The sequence below is a fragment of the Mizuhopecten yessoensis genome, unplaced genomic scaffold (assembly GCF_002113885.1).
Source record: "Mizuhopecten yessoensis strain PY_sf001 unplaced genomic scaffold, ASM211388v2 scaffold11179, whole genome shotgun sequence".
NCBI lineage: Eukaryota > Metazoa > Mollusca > Bivalvia > Pectinida > Pectinidae > Mizuhopecten > Mizuhopecten yessoensis.
This window is the reverse complement of record NW_018408919.1, coordinates 2,696,263-2,711,737: the sequence shown is the minus strand read 5'-3', so window position 1 is coordinate 2,711,737 and position 15,475 is coordinate 2,696,263. Positions and strand designations below refer to the sequence as shown.

At 38.1% G+C, this 15,475-nt stretch overlaps 1 protein-coding gene across 1 annotated transcript; it reads left to right on the top strand.

Moving 5' to 3' along the window:
* Positions 1 to 389: 389 nt before the first annotated feature.
* Positions 390 to 15,076, top strand: LOC110440345 (protocadherin-1-like). Its single transcript, XM_021483363.1, has 4 exons — positions 390 to 3,440; positions 9,170 to 9,343; positions 11,999 to 12,544; positions 14,518 to 15,076. The coding sequence occupies exons 1-3, from the start codon at positions 807 to 809 to the stop codon at positions 12,005 to 12,007; spliced, it is 2,817 nt and encodes a 938-aa protein (XP_021339038.1). The 5' UTR covers positions 390 to 806; the 3' UTR covers positions 12,008 to 12,544; positions 14,518 to 15,076.
* The last annotated feature ends 399 nt before the right edge of the window (positions 15,077 to 15,475 follow it).

The following is a 15,475-nucleotide window of genomic DNA, read 5'->3' as shown; positions in this document are numbered from 1 at the left end:
TTATTTTGAGTATGATCTGCTTTCTAGACTTAGTTCGTAAATGAAAAGAAAACTAATGTACTTAGATATCTTTTGTGAAGATTCGATGATAAAACTCGTTTAATTTTACAGGCATTACTATCGGTGTACAGGAGTTTACAGAACAAAGGTAAGCCAGCACAGGTAAATTAGAAATTAACCGGATTAAGCTCACAGGTAAGCCACAAAGTAAACAAACAAGAAGTCGGGTATTCATGTGTTGAGGAATACAAAACATAGTGTGTCATTTAAATTCACCTTGCAGTCGCGTTACTACTAGGTACAGTGGGAGCACGCGGGGCGTTAGTTACACCTTCATTATCATAGCTGTCGACTGGTGTGTACAGTGCGTATCGATCTGATTGGCCACTTGGAAAGTGGGCGGAGCTAAATGACCATTGTTGGAGAGTTTTACTACTACACACGATTAAACACACATTTTGGCGAATTTAAACAGGATAAAGGCGATTCTGTCAGCAGGTTTATTTATATTTTCACTTGTCTGCATACAGTGGTGTAAAAGTTGACTTGTCGACCAACGGATTATTACTGTGGTGGTTGTTTACGAGGGTCGTTGCGGTTATGATGCTGTGTTGTATGTAGTATACCTGGATAACGTTGACATTTGCAGGTAGATACACACAGGTAAACCAGGTGTGTTGATGCATTGCGTGCGTCTCATTACATATCGATTTAATTAGTGATCTGAACAGCTGCATAAAGGGGTATCTCGTAAGGAAGTTTGGCCCAGACAATGTTGTGTAAAGTTCTGTGAATGGAACTGCGTGATGGCCAAACGATTAATATTCCTGTACATTGCACTGTGTTGTACGGGTATTATTGCCTCTGCTACAACCATAAAGATAGCATATAGCACAACTGAGGAGAGTGGCAGCGATGACGTCATCGGAAATACTGCTGTAGATGCTGGACTTGCTAGCCTAGTGGCCGATTCCGAGGAGTTACAAGCGTTAAAGTTTAGTTTGCTTAAGCAAGGGAATCCGGACGCCTCTAGATTTTACGTTGACGAGAATACTGGAGATCTGCTAACATCGGAGTCTTTAGACAGAGATGTTATATGTGCCTTTGTTACCACGGGTTCGGACTGTTATCTTAACATGTTCGTTATTGCACGAACATCAACTGGAAGCTTCTTCAAGATTGAAATTCAAATATTGGTTATAGATATCAACGATAACACGCCGACATTTGACGAAGACGTGGTCAGTCTTTCCGTACCGGAAGGGACGGAACTGGGCACATCGTTTGACCTGGATGGTGCCCAGGACCCTGACAGTGGTGTTTACACAATACAATCGTACAGTATTAATTCCAATGACTCTCCATTTGTGGCCAAAGCTGACCAATTCCCTAACGGCCAATCCATGTTGCTGCTGATTGTTAATGGAACGCTGGACAGGGAGAAAACGGAATCATATATGCTTCATATATTGGCATATGATGGAGGTCAGCCTCCAAATACAGGCTCAATCATGGTCAACGTCACTGTGACGGATGTCAACGAGTTCCGGCCAAATTTTACACAGTCTGTGTATAACGTCACTATTATGGAGGACCATGACGTAGACGGCAGCATAACGACGGTTCAAGCCATCGATCCGGACGGCGGTGTCAACGGAGAAGTTCTATACTCACTAAGCCCACTGCAGTCTGCTGCAGTCCTAGAAAGGTTCCGAATAGACTCAACTAAGGGAGTGATAACCTTACGCACATCCCTAATGGAGGACAGTAATGAGGGGTACCGAGTGATAGTAGAGGCTTACGACAGGGCAAAGCAACCAATGATGTCACAGGCTCAAGTTTTCATCAAAGTGATAGACAATCACAACAACGTGCCGACCATCAGGGTTGACCTTTTGTCAAACACTAACTTTGCCGAGATCTCGGAACACGCGAGCCAGGGGGCAGCTGTCGCTCATGTTGCTGTGACAGACAAGGACACTGGGGCTAATGGTCTAGTAGTCTGTAACGTCTTAAACGACAACTTTCGAATTCAAAAATACGAAGATATGGAATATAAAATAGTTGTGTATACGTCACTCAATCGTGAGGTAGCGGAGGAATATAACGTAACGGTGAAATGTGATGACGCTGGAACTCCGCCAAAACACGTGACGTCGACTTTCAGGGTGCTTGTGCTTGACGAGAACGATAACGCACCAAGGTTCACACAACAGAAATACTTTGCCCATATAAGGGAAAACAACGTGATTGGTCAAAAAGCAGTTACAGTAACTGCGACAGACATCGACAAGGGGACTAACGCTCTCGTGACGTACGCTTTGGCCCCTACAAACAACGGAAGGTTCCAGGTACAACCGGAAACAGGTCAGATATCGGTAAACATTCAGCTCAATAGAGAGGTACAGGGGCAGTACAGCTTCCAGATCATGGCTGTGGATAAGGGAACTCCAGCATTGACCGGAACTGCCGTCGTGTATGTCATCGTGGAGGATGAAAATGATAACTCGCCAACATTTGGTGAGAACCATTTCCACTTCTATGTCCAGGAGAATCTCGCGGTGAACACAAGTATCGGTATAGTGAGTGCTTACGATATTGACCTCGGTGACAACGGGGTGATTGAGTATGCATTATCATCTCTAACGGAAGTACCGACGCCGTTCTGGCTAATGGAAAACGGAAGTATCATGACGTCGGCGGTTCTAGACCGTGAGGTAGTGGAACGGTATGACCTCACGATGACGGCGCTGGACCGAGGTGACCCGCCTCGCGAGGGGTCAGCCATCATCACAGTACACGTGATCGACGATAATGACAATGGACCCATCATCATGTTCCCGTCCGAGACGAACAGCTCCGTCTCCATCCCGTACGAAACACCACAAAACCGAGTCATCAGTACCATTGACGCGTACGATAAAGACTCGGGTCTTAATTCAAAGCTATCATTTTTCACCAGAGACTTAAATATTTCGGAGTACTTTTTATTAAACAGTTTTTCTGGAGAGATTTACCTTATAAAAAGGCTTTCACCATCAGATATCGGGATGTATTCCTTTGAGGTACTGGTGCAGGACGGGGGCATGTTTCCGCTCTACGCCACTCGGACAATGACCATCACCATTACGGACAGTTTGACCAGTGAAAGTTTCCCCAGATATGTCACGATAGCAATCTGTATTTCAGTCATCACCTTATTTCTGGCAGTACTTTTATTTTTTGCCATATACCTTGTGAGGCGAAACGACATGAGGAAACCAGGCAGCTTTGACAAACAGGTCGACGACAGTTTCTCGGACAAGACAAGACAAGACGAGGCTGAGGCCGGATTTGGGGACTTGACCCTCGACCGGAACTGTAATGTGTATACCCAACAGACGTTCAGCGTGATCGGTATCCCCAGAAGGCCCCCCATCGACCGGTCCATATCGTTGCAAGTGAGTATACGTGACATCCCTCTAAGTAGCCAAAGTATTTTCCTACCCTTCCACAAAAACTGAATTGTCTATCAAAATGTTCTTGTGCAGTGGGAGGGTCAGAGGACAATCAAACAATCATTTTACATTATCCTGCGTCAGTCGATAACAAACCTGTCTATAGCAACCTCTAACTTGACAGAAAAGGTCGTTATACACAATTTTGCCTTGCCTCTAACTTGTTCTTTTCCCCCAAATAATTCGGCCCTCATCCTCCTCCTTAGATACAGTGAATACATCCAATGAATGTCCTTATTCTCCTCCTCCTCCTCCTCCTCCTCCTCCTCCTCCTCCTNGTTACACCAGTTGAATATCCCTCTTCCACCTTCCCTCCCCCCTCTCCTACCCCTCTCCATCCTCGTTCCCTTACTAGTTGCAGGCAGCGATTATACCAGATGAAGGTATCTTTTCCTTCTCCTCCTCCTGTAAGTCGTAAGATGAGGTGATTACGTCAGGTGAATATCCCTCCTCCTCCTCCCCTCTTCCTTATCCCCTCCCCCTCCCCAACCTCGTCCCCTAACTCGTTGGATGCGTTAATTACACCAGGTGAATATCTCTCGTCCTCCTCCCCCTCTCCCTCCCCAACCTCGTCCCCTAACTCGTTAGATACAGCGATTATACCAGTTGAATGACTTCTCCTTCGTCTCCTCGTCCCCTAAGTCGTTAGATGCGGTGATTATACCAGGTGAATGCTCCTGTCTTGAGGAGATGCTACTAATAGAAGTGTAATTCCCGTGATGAAAGGTAAAAGACTCCTCATTGACAGTCTATTGATCTATGTAATGAAGTCTTCAGATGTTCTAATGATAAGTCTCACTCTAATGTTAATCAATAATCACAGGGACAATTCAAGCAACCAGAAGTATGGTCAGGTCTACATCAAGCTGGCTTTAAATACATTTAAAGAAAAATCCTATAAAGTATTTGATTTTAAATGAATAGATAAAGAAACGAAACAAACATTTTCTTCGGGAAAAGCAATTGTTTCATTTAGGAAATATGACTAATTTGAAATGGAAATCAACACAACAATATTTACAATTAAATTATAGATATAAAAGCAAGCATGTGACGGCTGTGTTTGGTAAATTATAAAACACATCAGAAATCTAGGGATGGTTTAGTTAAAATATATCTCATGAATTAAACACATTTTTAATTAAGATAAATTGAATGAATAAAACTGTATATGAATGAAACGATTAACATATAATAAAACAAATATATTCAAACTTCTGTAGATAGTTTATAAAATATATATTATTATATAAAACACCCATTTATTTACAATTGAGAAGAAAAAATAAACTTTTATAACTTATACAAAGACAGTCAACATATTTGCAATATGGATGCCTTTTTTTAATAATATAAAACTACATAAATATGATGTTTGAACTTTAATAATACCAATTCATGAAACAAAAATATATACACTTCTCGAGAAAAGTAATAAAAAAATTGGCAGAATGTTTTTTACTGCATAACCATAATACACTTAGTCGCGTGTCATTCATATTGCCAGAAATTTAATTATTTTTTGAGTACAAAAAGTCACAATTTATATGATATTTTTTAATAGTTGATGTCACTCTTTATAATTAGTTTATAGTTGTCACAAAATTGCTGTCTGATCGGAATGTCATATTTCATTCTCTACACCACTGGGAGTCAAACACACGCATTACACTATTAAAAAACTTTAACTTTTAAATTACTGTCTAAAAACAACCCAAGGATGTTTGGGATTCATTGTGAATGTGTGAAGAATGTTAAAAATCAATTTTGAATGGCTGTATACATTTCCCAAGAGAAAAATAAACATCTTTGGAACTTATCAAAATATATCGGAATTTAATATTTTGACATTTCCCCTTTACGAGAGATGGATAAAAGGTATTAGTGTCATGTTGAAAACCAGAAATTCATTTCTAAAGTCTAGAATATTGACGCACAATGGGGGAGGAGAAAAGCGTTAAATCCCGTTTGAGGGTTTAAACGTAGATACTATTTAATATCCGAGTTTCTCAGTTAACAAACATCACCGCAGAGTCATCTTATACAAACATTGTTTATTCAGCTTTTTTAAATTAGAAAAACGTTTGATTTATTTAAGATATAACTTGTTGTGTCTAAGTCTAGTTTGATTCCGAACGGTTTATTTTCTTTACGTATTAAAATCTTTCCGCAAATGTCTTGTTAAGTTTTGCCAAAAGAATCCGATTTTGGCCTTACTGGTGATATAGCGTCTCAAAGCAGACACAGGTGTATATATAGCGCCGTAGTTATCATGCATTATTCCCTTTTGAAACGTTTAAATAGTTCTACATTCAATTTTATCGTTCTATGACGATCACTAAATGTACATCGCTCCATGCAGAGACGATTATACGCAATTACTGAACTCGGGTTCGTTTCGTTTCTCTTTTCCTGTGGGAATTTTTATTTTTCAACTTTAGTTCAAGTCGTGAGGAAGTCACTTTGAGCAATTTACCAATGCAGTTATTTCATTATCTAAATGTAATTTCGTGTGGGCTGTCATCTTAAACGTATGGGTTGAGTAATTCTATTTCTAGGAGTTGTGCTGGCGGCGAATAATTCAGTTGAAGTTTGTCTGTGTGGAGAAATACGGTTTATGTTTTTGCTGTTTGCGATAAAGAGTATCTCAGATTTTTATTTCCTTCAATGACACTTGAACATGATGGAGCTTCGGGGAGCTGTATATCTCGTTTCTAACTCCGTAAATAGATCTAAACGTTTTAAGGACGTGTGGGCTTATTGACGATTGAAGATGCTTTTGAAGTATACAGAGTCTTACAAAGTCTATAGGGAATTCATACACACACTACACAGTCACTAATTGTTACAGGGCTCTACGGGTCGCACCTGTTTGACCCGCAACCTGCGTTCAGGTGTGTAATTTTAACACATAATTGATATCATATCGAACTCAAGTGTCTGTGCCGATCGCGTAAATATATGAACGTATAACAGTCCAGAACGCGAGACTTTTCAAAAAGCACCGTCGGTTGAATCAGATTTTACACCAAACTGATTATTATATATTTTCCTTTAATGTATAAAAATGAAAGTGAAATACATGTCTGATATCTGCATTTGATCAGTGTGTTTTCACCACCAAATTTCGGTTTGTGTCCCTTTAATGAAAATTCCCCGGATCAAATAGAACTTAAGATTATGATCAAGCTAAACAGACTTTAATAATTCACCCCTTGTCGCCTAAAACATTTCCATATGACTAAAGATAACGCATCAACACCGCGTCCACGCGCCGGTAAGATCCGTATCTTCGGTTTTAATTTTACTTTTTAACCGGAAGTGAATGTCATGAACTTTGCGGTGCTCGCTTATTGTTGATTTGTTTGAAACTGGACCCGTGCATAGTTAATAGCGGCCATACTGGTTTCTCCTCACTGACTCCTTGGGTGTCTGGAGTTGTTAAAACCACAGAAAACCTTCTCGGATTAATCTTTTTGACGTTTAGATTGTCGATTTTCATGCTTCGATGTTATCAGACGAGTTAAAATTCCCGTTCAGGGCCATTTAATGATGACGGGTGTATACCTATAGGTGCGTTGGCAGTGAGTTAGGAACAAAGAGACTCGGACAAGCTCGCTCCCCTTACCAAGTCAAAAAAGACTGGCGATACCGTTCTCCATTGTACATAACCTGTTATAATGTAATACGACTCCCATTGTGAAAAACAAAAATGAGAGATTTATTTATAAACCGAATGGTTTTTCAGCATGTGCGAGTATTTAAACGAATCTTAGTACTCTTACTTAAACATTGCATGACAAAGGATCTTTATGAAACGTGATCACAGTATTATACGACGTTGATATTTTAATGATAAAAAATCACAATATTGAGTTGGTTTTTAACAACAACAAAAAATTTCCAAGCACCAATTTATTTCAGTTTTGTATGTGTAATTGCGAATTGTGAACTTTTCTGTCTGGGTCAAATCAGATTTTGATAGAAAGATGACCGTAAAGGAGACACGTTTGATTGCACCTGTAAACTTTGGTAATAGATACAGTAAGCTAAAAATGAACGACACGTCACCACACAGCTGTTTCGTCGTTCTTGGACTCATCAGGGGACGAAAAGGCGGAAATCCAAATTAGTCTAAACTACTGTTGAAACAGAAGGGGAAGTGCATAAAGTATTAAGTTAGTGTATTTAGAAAAAATAAGGATTACTTGTTTTGTTTTTAATTAATGAAAAACAATATGTGTCTATTATGAATTGTGTCACTACGCAAAGACGTTATTAAGGCCATCAAAATAATTGAAAATCGAACCTATGCTAACAGTTATGAATGTGCATGATTGTAGTTTATTCTACAAAAGTGTGCTATTTTTGTAGCCTAATACATAATATACATCTATCATTTTTAATGATATCATATTCTTATTGAAGTTTGTTTAATCAGTGTTCTACAAATAATAATATTGCAGTTATGTGTTGTCAAATCGGCCCTTCAACATTTCCTACCTAAAGTTCATGATTAGATTATCAAGAGTGCACCTATTCAAATCTAATGGGCGTCATAATGCGCTGTACGCGATAGTCCTGTTTACTCTGTAAATACAAGTTGTATTTGATATGATTCCATGAATTACATACACATGTATATCAAACGCGATACACGGTACGAAGAGAAAGTTCGTTTTGTACCTGGTCAAACATACGACATGCATATATAAAACGGAGGTTTGGTATCAATTTCAACCTTTTTACACAATACTTACGTTGTCTATAAGCCTGCGCTTTCTGTTCAGTGACACGAAAAAATGTCGAGTTCATTTCTATATAAACCCGAGTAAACAGGATGGCATATGTTCGTGTGTAAAATCGGAGAAGAAGTAGGCGGATATAATTGCTATTGTGTATTGTGTCTGTGTGCACTTTAAGGTACGCGTGTTTTCGCGTGAAAGAAGGCCTTGTTTTTATGTCAGTCCACGTAACAAACAGGTGTCGATCGTCATAACACTAGATCATGTCACTCAATTATTAATTTTAATTACTCAGAAATGAATTTAGCATGCATCTTTTCTCGTTTGATGAACACACGATACCTGCCATAACATTAGAGAAGTTTTACATAAGACACGAACTCATATCCCGGTAGACGCAATGAAAGTTTAAACGCTATTGGCGGCGGTCAGGATAATGTAGCGAGAGTCAATATGTGACGTGTTTATATATTAACCATGACTCTCATATCAGTCTTTTTTTAAATCGATCTATTTATGGTACGTATCAATATGGTTTTATCTAGTGTAGCAACTAATTACATCCAAACATCCCCCAATCCTGAATTAACAATATTTTTATTTCTTTTTCTTATTTTATTAAAAGTGATGAACAACATCAATTGAAGATCCGTATCATATTGCAACTGTCTTCCCGCCACATTCACACAAAAAGTCGTGTTTAGTTTCATTTCATAGAAATTGGTCGATTGAATGACACGGTCATGCAGTATTACCGGAAGTTTGCTTTACATAAACGATAACTCTGACCTATTTTCATTTCTATTTTGTTTACATTATCTACATTGCATGGCGTTTCATTGCGATAACGCATTGTTCTAGATATGGTCTTGTGTTTTAATTCATTAACCGAAAATTCTTACCATTGCATTTATTTTTCTTCAACAGGTGCCAATTGAACATGATACACCCAATTCCATCCACCCGAGCGATGATCCCGTGTGGACTCCCCCTGGTGGCGAGATTAACGATGACGAAAGGCACCATAATCAGCTGATCAACCTACAGTTCCAGCAGTCCCTTCTGCGGATAAAGAGCTGCAAGCGGTCTAATTCCAGCGTGGTAAGTTAGACGTCCTTGACGGGTGAAACTTAGTTACTAACTGAAAACTGATAGTATTAAAAGAAATGGAACAGGCATGTTTGTCGTATTTTTCCCATCGTTGTTTTTTTTTCCGTTGATAAGTTACGAACGAAAATTGTATTTGAAAATAAACCGTTTACATGATATGAGCCAGGCTTTGCTATCTTGTCCACGTTACAAAACTAATTTGTTTATTTGTTAATTATGTTATCTGCAATGAACTAACACACACAAGCCAATAACGTGATTTTTTTTACATGAAATGCAATGCTTGTTAATTGCAATATAATATTAACGCGTGAAAGTAAAAAAGACATTTATTTAATTTAAGCCGAATTAACTTTTAACCTTGATATCGAATTTCATACAGTTTTTTGTTGGCTTTTATGACACTCTGTATAATTGACACCGGAAACGACGCCATTATATTTCGTTTGCCATACGATTCCATAGTTATAACAGTACAATAACACACAATGGCGGTACAATACACCGGGCACTTGTCAAAATTTTGTGAAGGGTGGGAGTAATATACGGATCTTTGGGACAGGATAACGCCTAAAGTTCACCCGTAATGACAATAAAGGATAAAGAGGCCGCCCTTGTCGAAGCCAGGGGGCCACAGAAAAAATAAAATGTTTATTCTACACCGTAAGCGTCTTATTGCAATTCACAAATATTATTTTGACAAAGACATAAAACAAATAATAAGATAAATGCGATTTAAACGAGGCCATCCTGGCAATTTATCAAAAATACAAACGAGTCGGCACATCTCAAATCTTTTGTGTACATACGACGTGAATTATTGAAATGACTATTTTATTGAAGTTTATTATCATACGCTTCATTACGCTGAACCCTGAAGTCGTAAATACATTAATGAAAAATAAGACGGAACTATATATGTGAAGTTATCAAGATTTCCAAATCAATATATATTTTATATCTCAATCTGACGTAACCTTTCCTCAGTAAAAAAAAGTTCAAAATGTCAATAACTGTTTTTCTCTACGCCGCCATAAATCCTTTTAAAAATCCTGTGTCAAAATGAACGACATTATCATTTTTATAAAGACTACGGTTTATCCAGAATTTATTATATTTATTTTGCAGTTTTCGTTGTTATGGAAACGGTTTTGAAAGGCTAATAATTATTTTCAAATACACGAGGAAACAACAAGATACAATAAACCTTAAAAATGCAATTCGATATAACTAAAAATGAGTTTTAAACCCCCACGATAATATCTTGTGTGCACGATCCTTCAATAAACATTTGAGTTTCAATTTATTACGCTCGTTGCTTTCCGCATAAAACTGAGTTACTCAGAAAATGATATCATATTTATTTGCATATAACCATTTAACTCCCATATCTGGAACTCTTTTATAGCGCTATTCGGCGGTGAATGCCCTTTCACTTGTCAATATGTTGGTATAATTATTTTTTCACTGAGGCCATCCACAAAAAGCACTATATGGTGCGATCAGAGCCATCTCTTTTGAATATTGTTTTGTGAATTTCTATTTCACCAAGGTCGTTTTCTCTAAAATAAACGGCGGTAGTTTAGGAAAAGGTAAATTGTTATGGTAACAATTATATTCAATACCATTAACTTAGTTTTGTATGATATTTTAAAATTCAAACGCACTTTTAAATGCTTGTCACCAGCTATGTAAATGAGTAAAATTATTCGTTTTATTCAAGGTTGTTCTGTTCGTAAGAAAACGTCTCGTGCATATACCGCTACTGCTAAACATAACATTACAAATTCGGATGTTAAAATCCTTCATAGAATGCAGTATCAACGTCAGGAAGGATTTGGTTTCCGATTCAAGAAACATGGGTGTAGATTTGTATGATGAGAGATGAAATTTCCGCCAAAATTCTCTGATCAACGTAAAAAAAAAATCGAACAAATTCAGATGTTTTAACCCCAAATATAATTCTGATTGATTTTAATTGCATTTTGCACATCAGCAACACTTCTTGTATTCGATTCAAGCTACGAACTTGCCGTAGATCTGTGTGACGAGAGTTGAATCTCGCGCCAAAATAATTCCAGCGACGTTTGAATTACGGTACCTTAGGCATTCTAGAATGAATAAAAATACATTCAAAACCACGGAAAATAAATCAAATCATTATTTTCTATTAATAACATCGTGTTTACGCCCTGGTGAGGTCCTGATATCTGATTTTCCCGTACTTTATACGTGTGTGATTTGAGGTATTACTACATACATCTCTATATCTCATGCCCCGCATGGCTAGCGGTGCGTAGGGTCCCAGTTAAATCAATAAATAACATTAGTTTGAATTTTCCTCAACAACTAGGTATAATAATAGGAATTCAATTATAGATAAATACTTGATGTGACTTTAATTGGACAATGGCCCCGGGTTTCCACCATAAACTACACCACACCATTGATTTTGACAGAAAGAACCTATACTGTTTTTCTTCTAATAGTTTTACGGCTTGAGGACACGCATGCGTAGAACTGCCATACATCAAAGGAAGCACGTGCGTTAAGCACAACATACTAATAGGTATATGACTTGGCTATTTTTTGTTCTCTTTTATACTTACATTTATTTAATCATATCTATATTTTTATTTCTTGCAGACAATTTGAGGAGCAGTTATGGATCAGCTACGAAGAAAATGTTATGGGCAATTTTATGATTTGCAAGATGAATGATTCCATTTAACTACATTTTTATCGACTTCATTACAATCATCGTCCATAAACTGACATCATGAATCATTTGGAACTCTTTCGTGCTGGAGGAGAACTTATAATCATGTGAAAGTCTTTAATGGCCCATCAGCTAGTTTATTTACAAAAATGTAGGTAGTTATGACTTTTCTAGACCTTAGATTAGGAATAATGTTGAATAAGAAAGGAATGATGTGAAAGTGGTCAAAATTGACCAGTGATTGACCACAATCAGCGTTGTCAAAAACGCCTTATAGACTCCGAAGTAAAGACAACCGCGGAAAATATTCATTGATAGTCAATCGACACCTTACATCGATGATTGGTCTCTTGGAAGACCTATCAGCATCGAAAAAGTTTACTAAGCCTGACCATCCAGCCCGGAACACGGCCAATATCTGACCAATAGGTGCGCCAGGACAATCATCCCTACAAAATCTCCATTTTAACAATGTAAGTACAAAATAAAGAATGGACAATCTTAAAATATATTCAACGTTAACCAGAGACCAACCAAATAGCCTTTAAAATGAATGTTGGATTATGATATCACAATAAGTAGACGCCAATCAAGTCGTTATCACGTGATAGTAAAATGGTACAGTGAATTCTTCCTGACGTTTGGAAATTAGACCAGAGCCTTTAGCAATCCATATCTGTGATAGAATTGGCCAAATTGTAGGTTGATTGGTATGCTATATAGTGTCCCCGCTGGCAGCTCTTTAAATTGAAGAGATATATAACTTCTCCACATATAAACAGGTGTATAATATTGTGAAATATCCGAAGGCGTACAAAAACACAAATGCAAAAACCAAAACAAGAGGTCCATGAACTGCTCCCCTTCCTATTCCTTCTCTTCACTCCTCTCCCCCTCCTTTCCCCAAACAAGTGTTCCGTATCATCGATCCGTTCACTACCTTTTCTCATATAAATACAGGTGTTTTTTCTCATCGATTCTTTCCCCTCCCTAAAGAACAAACGTCAATTTGCAACATTTCAAAATGGCCATAAAACATTTTGCTGACGTCGACGTAGATGTGGTTTGACCAGTAAATATATAACATATTCGTTCATTGCCAATTAACTGGTAGTACAGGTAAGTTAATAACTAATCACCTGCTACAGTATGGCGTAGTTCATGTACGTGTACTTACGGGCCGCACGACGTCCATTAACTGCCGACACGTACATGGCCGTTTTTGTTGATAGCGACTCTTCAGGATCAGTGATAATTAGCCATGAAAGCGCCCTACCTCTAAATGTCCGCTCTTATCTCGGGTCCGTAAAACTCTTATTATAAACAACGGTTCTCAAACTGATAACGAATCCATGTTAATAATTTGCTTTCCATTAAAAATCTGGGTCCACCTGAAGCTTTGTTAGCATAGGTCGAAAGTCTCACACGTGTCTTTAATTACTTGTATGGATGTTTCAGCATTCACCGTCGTGCTGGTCAATACGCGGACGATAGATATATTTACTGTGTAGTGGTTTTTGTTTTAAAGTGCATTGTGTAGGCAATTAGCTTACGTATGTTCTTAATAGGTAGCTGATGATATTCCAGCTAAGACTCTATGTACTTTGGTCCAGATATGTAACTGTTCTAGGGGTTCCTGCGGCAAGTTGAATCAAAGTAACATACCTATCAGGCGTCCACATAATACAGGTGATAATGGTGTCCCGGGGGGAGGGGCAACACGACATGTAAGTGGTAGCTAGACCAATGTCCGCGGTGGGGAGACAAAACACGATGGCTTTAAGTAGAAACTAAATTTGAGACTAGAGTCCCGGGAGTAGCCCTAACACAACGGAGTACTGTTACGGATTACGCGTTTAGGCGATATTCTTATAATATCACCAGTTCTCTTTCTAGACTTTGGAATTTGATTGAGGATTACGTACTTGTGTAGTGATACGTACACCTCTATTGTGTTCTGATTACTGAACAACCCGTATGGAAATAATTGCTGCGAAAAGAAGTGCATTCTATAAATATCCTAATTTTTTCACGATAAAATGTGGTAACAAACGTACATACATAAAATGAAAAACCAAGAACGTGCTTTATATTTCAACCACCTGTTTACAACGACCGTGTGTACACTGTGGTTAAACCTCGATATAACGCCCCTTGTTTCGTTTGAAACCTCGCTTACTGCCAATAAATTTAGAGTTCTTCTTTTTCCTTTCTTCGTAACGTCTCCCTCAATGTATCGCCAGACCTCTTTATAACAACCAATATTTCTCTCGACAACTTATGGCAGTATAACAGGTTTTACTCTATAAGATCACTCGCATCACGATCACCATCACAAATTGTTGCTATAACGTACAAGGGATACTAATGCTACACTTTATCAGAAAATTAATACATAATATTTTAAAGGTGGTAATTTATAATGTATTTCAATTTGTGATTTCAGATGACCGTTACGAATGCGAGTGGGTGTGATGTTGGTCACAGCAAGAGTTGCCTTATTGATCGTCTCCGGGCGTGTCCGGACAGGTGGACATCCCCCGGATAACTCCGAACAAGTGATGATATGGACACGTCATAATTCATACAGAAATGTTGATCTCATTACGGACAAATGATCATTAAACTGGACACGTGTCTCCGGACAATTGTTACGTGTACGGAAGCATTACTGGACATTGGGCATCCATTACCTTAACGACCTACAATGTATCTCCTTCTCCGGACACTCGGATGAAAGTGACCAGTCATGTTAGGACATTAGGAAACACTTGACGGCCGTGTTACACCTGTACCTAGCATTAATAATCATGTCGCGTGCCTGGCGGAAACTCATGACGTCATCACTTACATGTACAGGTAGCTAATTAATAACCACATCGATCTCATAGTGCCTCTTACCTCTGTCTCTCTACCTGTCCAAACGTGCCAAATAAGACTCAATTTATTTTTCTAATGTTACAAAGCTCAGTTACTGTTAATCAAAATAAAATGTTATAGAAACTTATAAAAAATGGTTTATTGTATTTCTTCATTGGTTTCGGTGTTCGGCAAGTGTGCATAGTTACAGAGCTTCTGTTTACTTATTTACGGGTGACGCGTCAGCGGTTTTTGGTGTTAGCCAAGGGTGTCTTGTTCCTCAGTACCTTTGTTGATTCAGTGTAATGTTTAATTCATAAACTTTTTAAAACGATGATTATGCGGGTTTTATTTACTGCATTGTTTCAGTATCAGTTTTCGTAATACTGTATAAGATTAATTGAATATTCGATTGATGTGGTGTTTTTTAACGTGTAATTAAACTATATCAAATTTTAAAACGATAATTCAACACCCAGATCGAACAGTAGCGCGGCATTATTATACCGTTTTGGATTCTGATACTGCTTTATCAAAATTCAATT

What these genes read in the sequence shown, in the direction of transcription:
- LOC110440345 (XM_021483363.1), top strand. Translation starts at nt 807, where the DNA reads ATGGCCAAACGATTAATATTCCTGTACATTGCACTGTGTTGTACGGGT. An exon ending in ACCGGTCCATATCGTTGCAA is followed by an intron (nt 3,441 to 9,169) that starts GTGAGTATACGT and finishes TTTCTTCAACAG; the next exon opens with GTGCCAATTGAACATGATAC.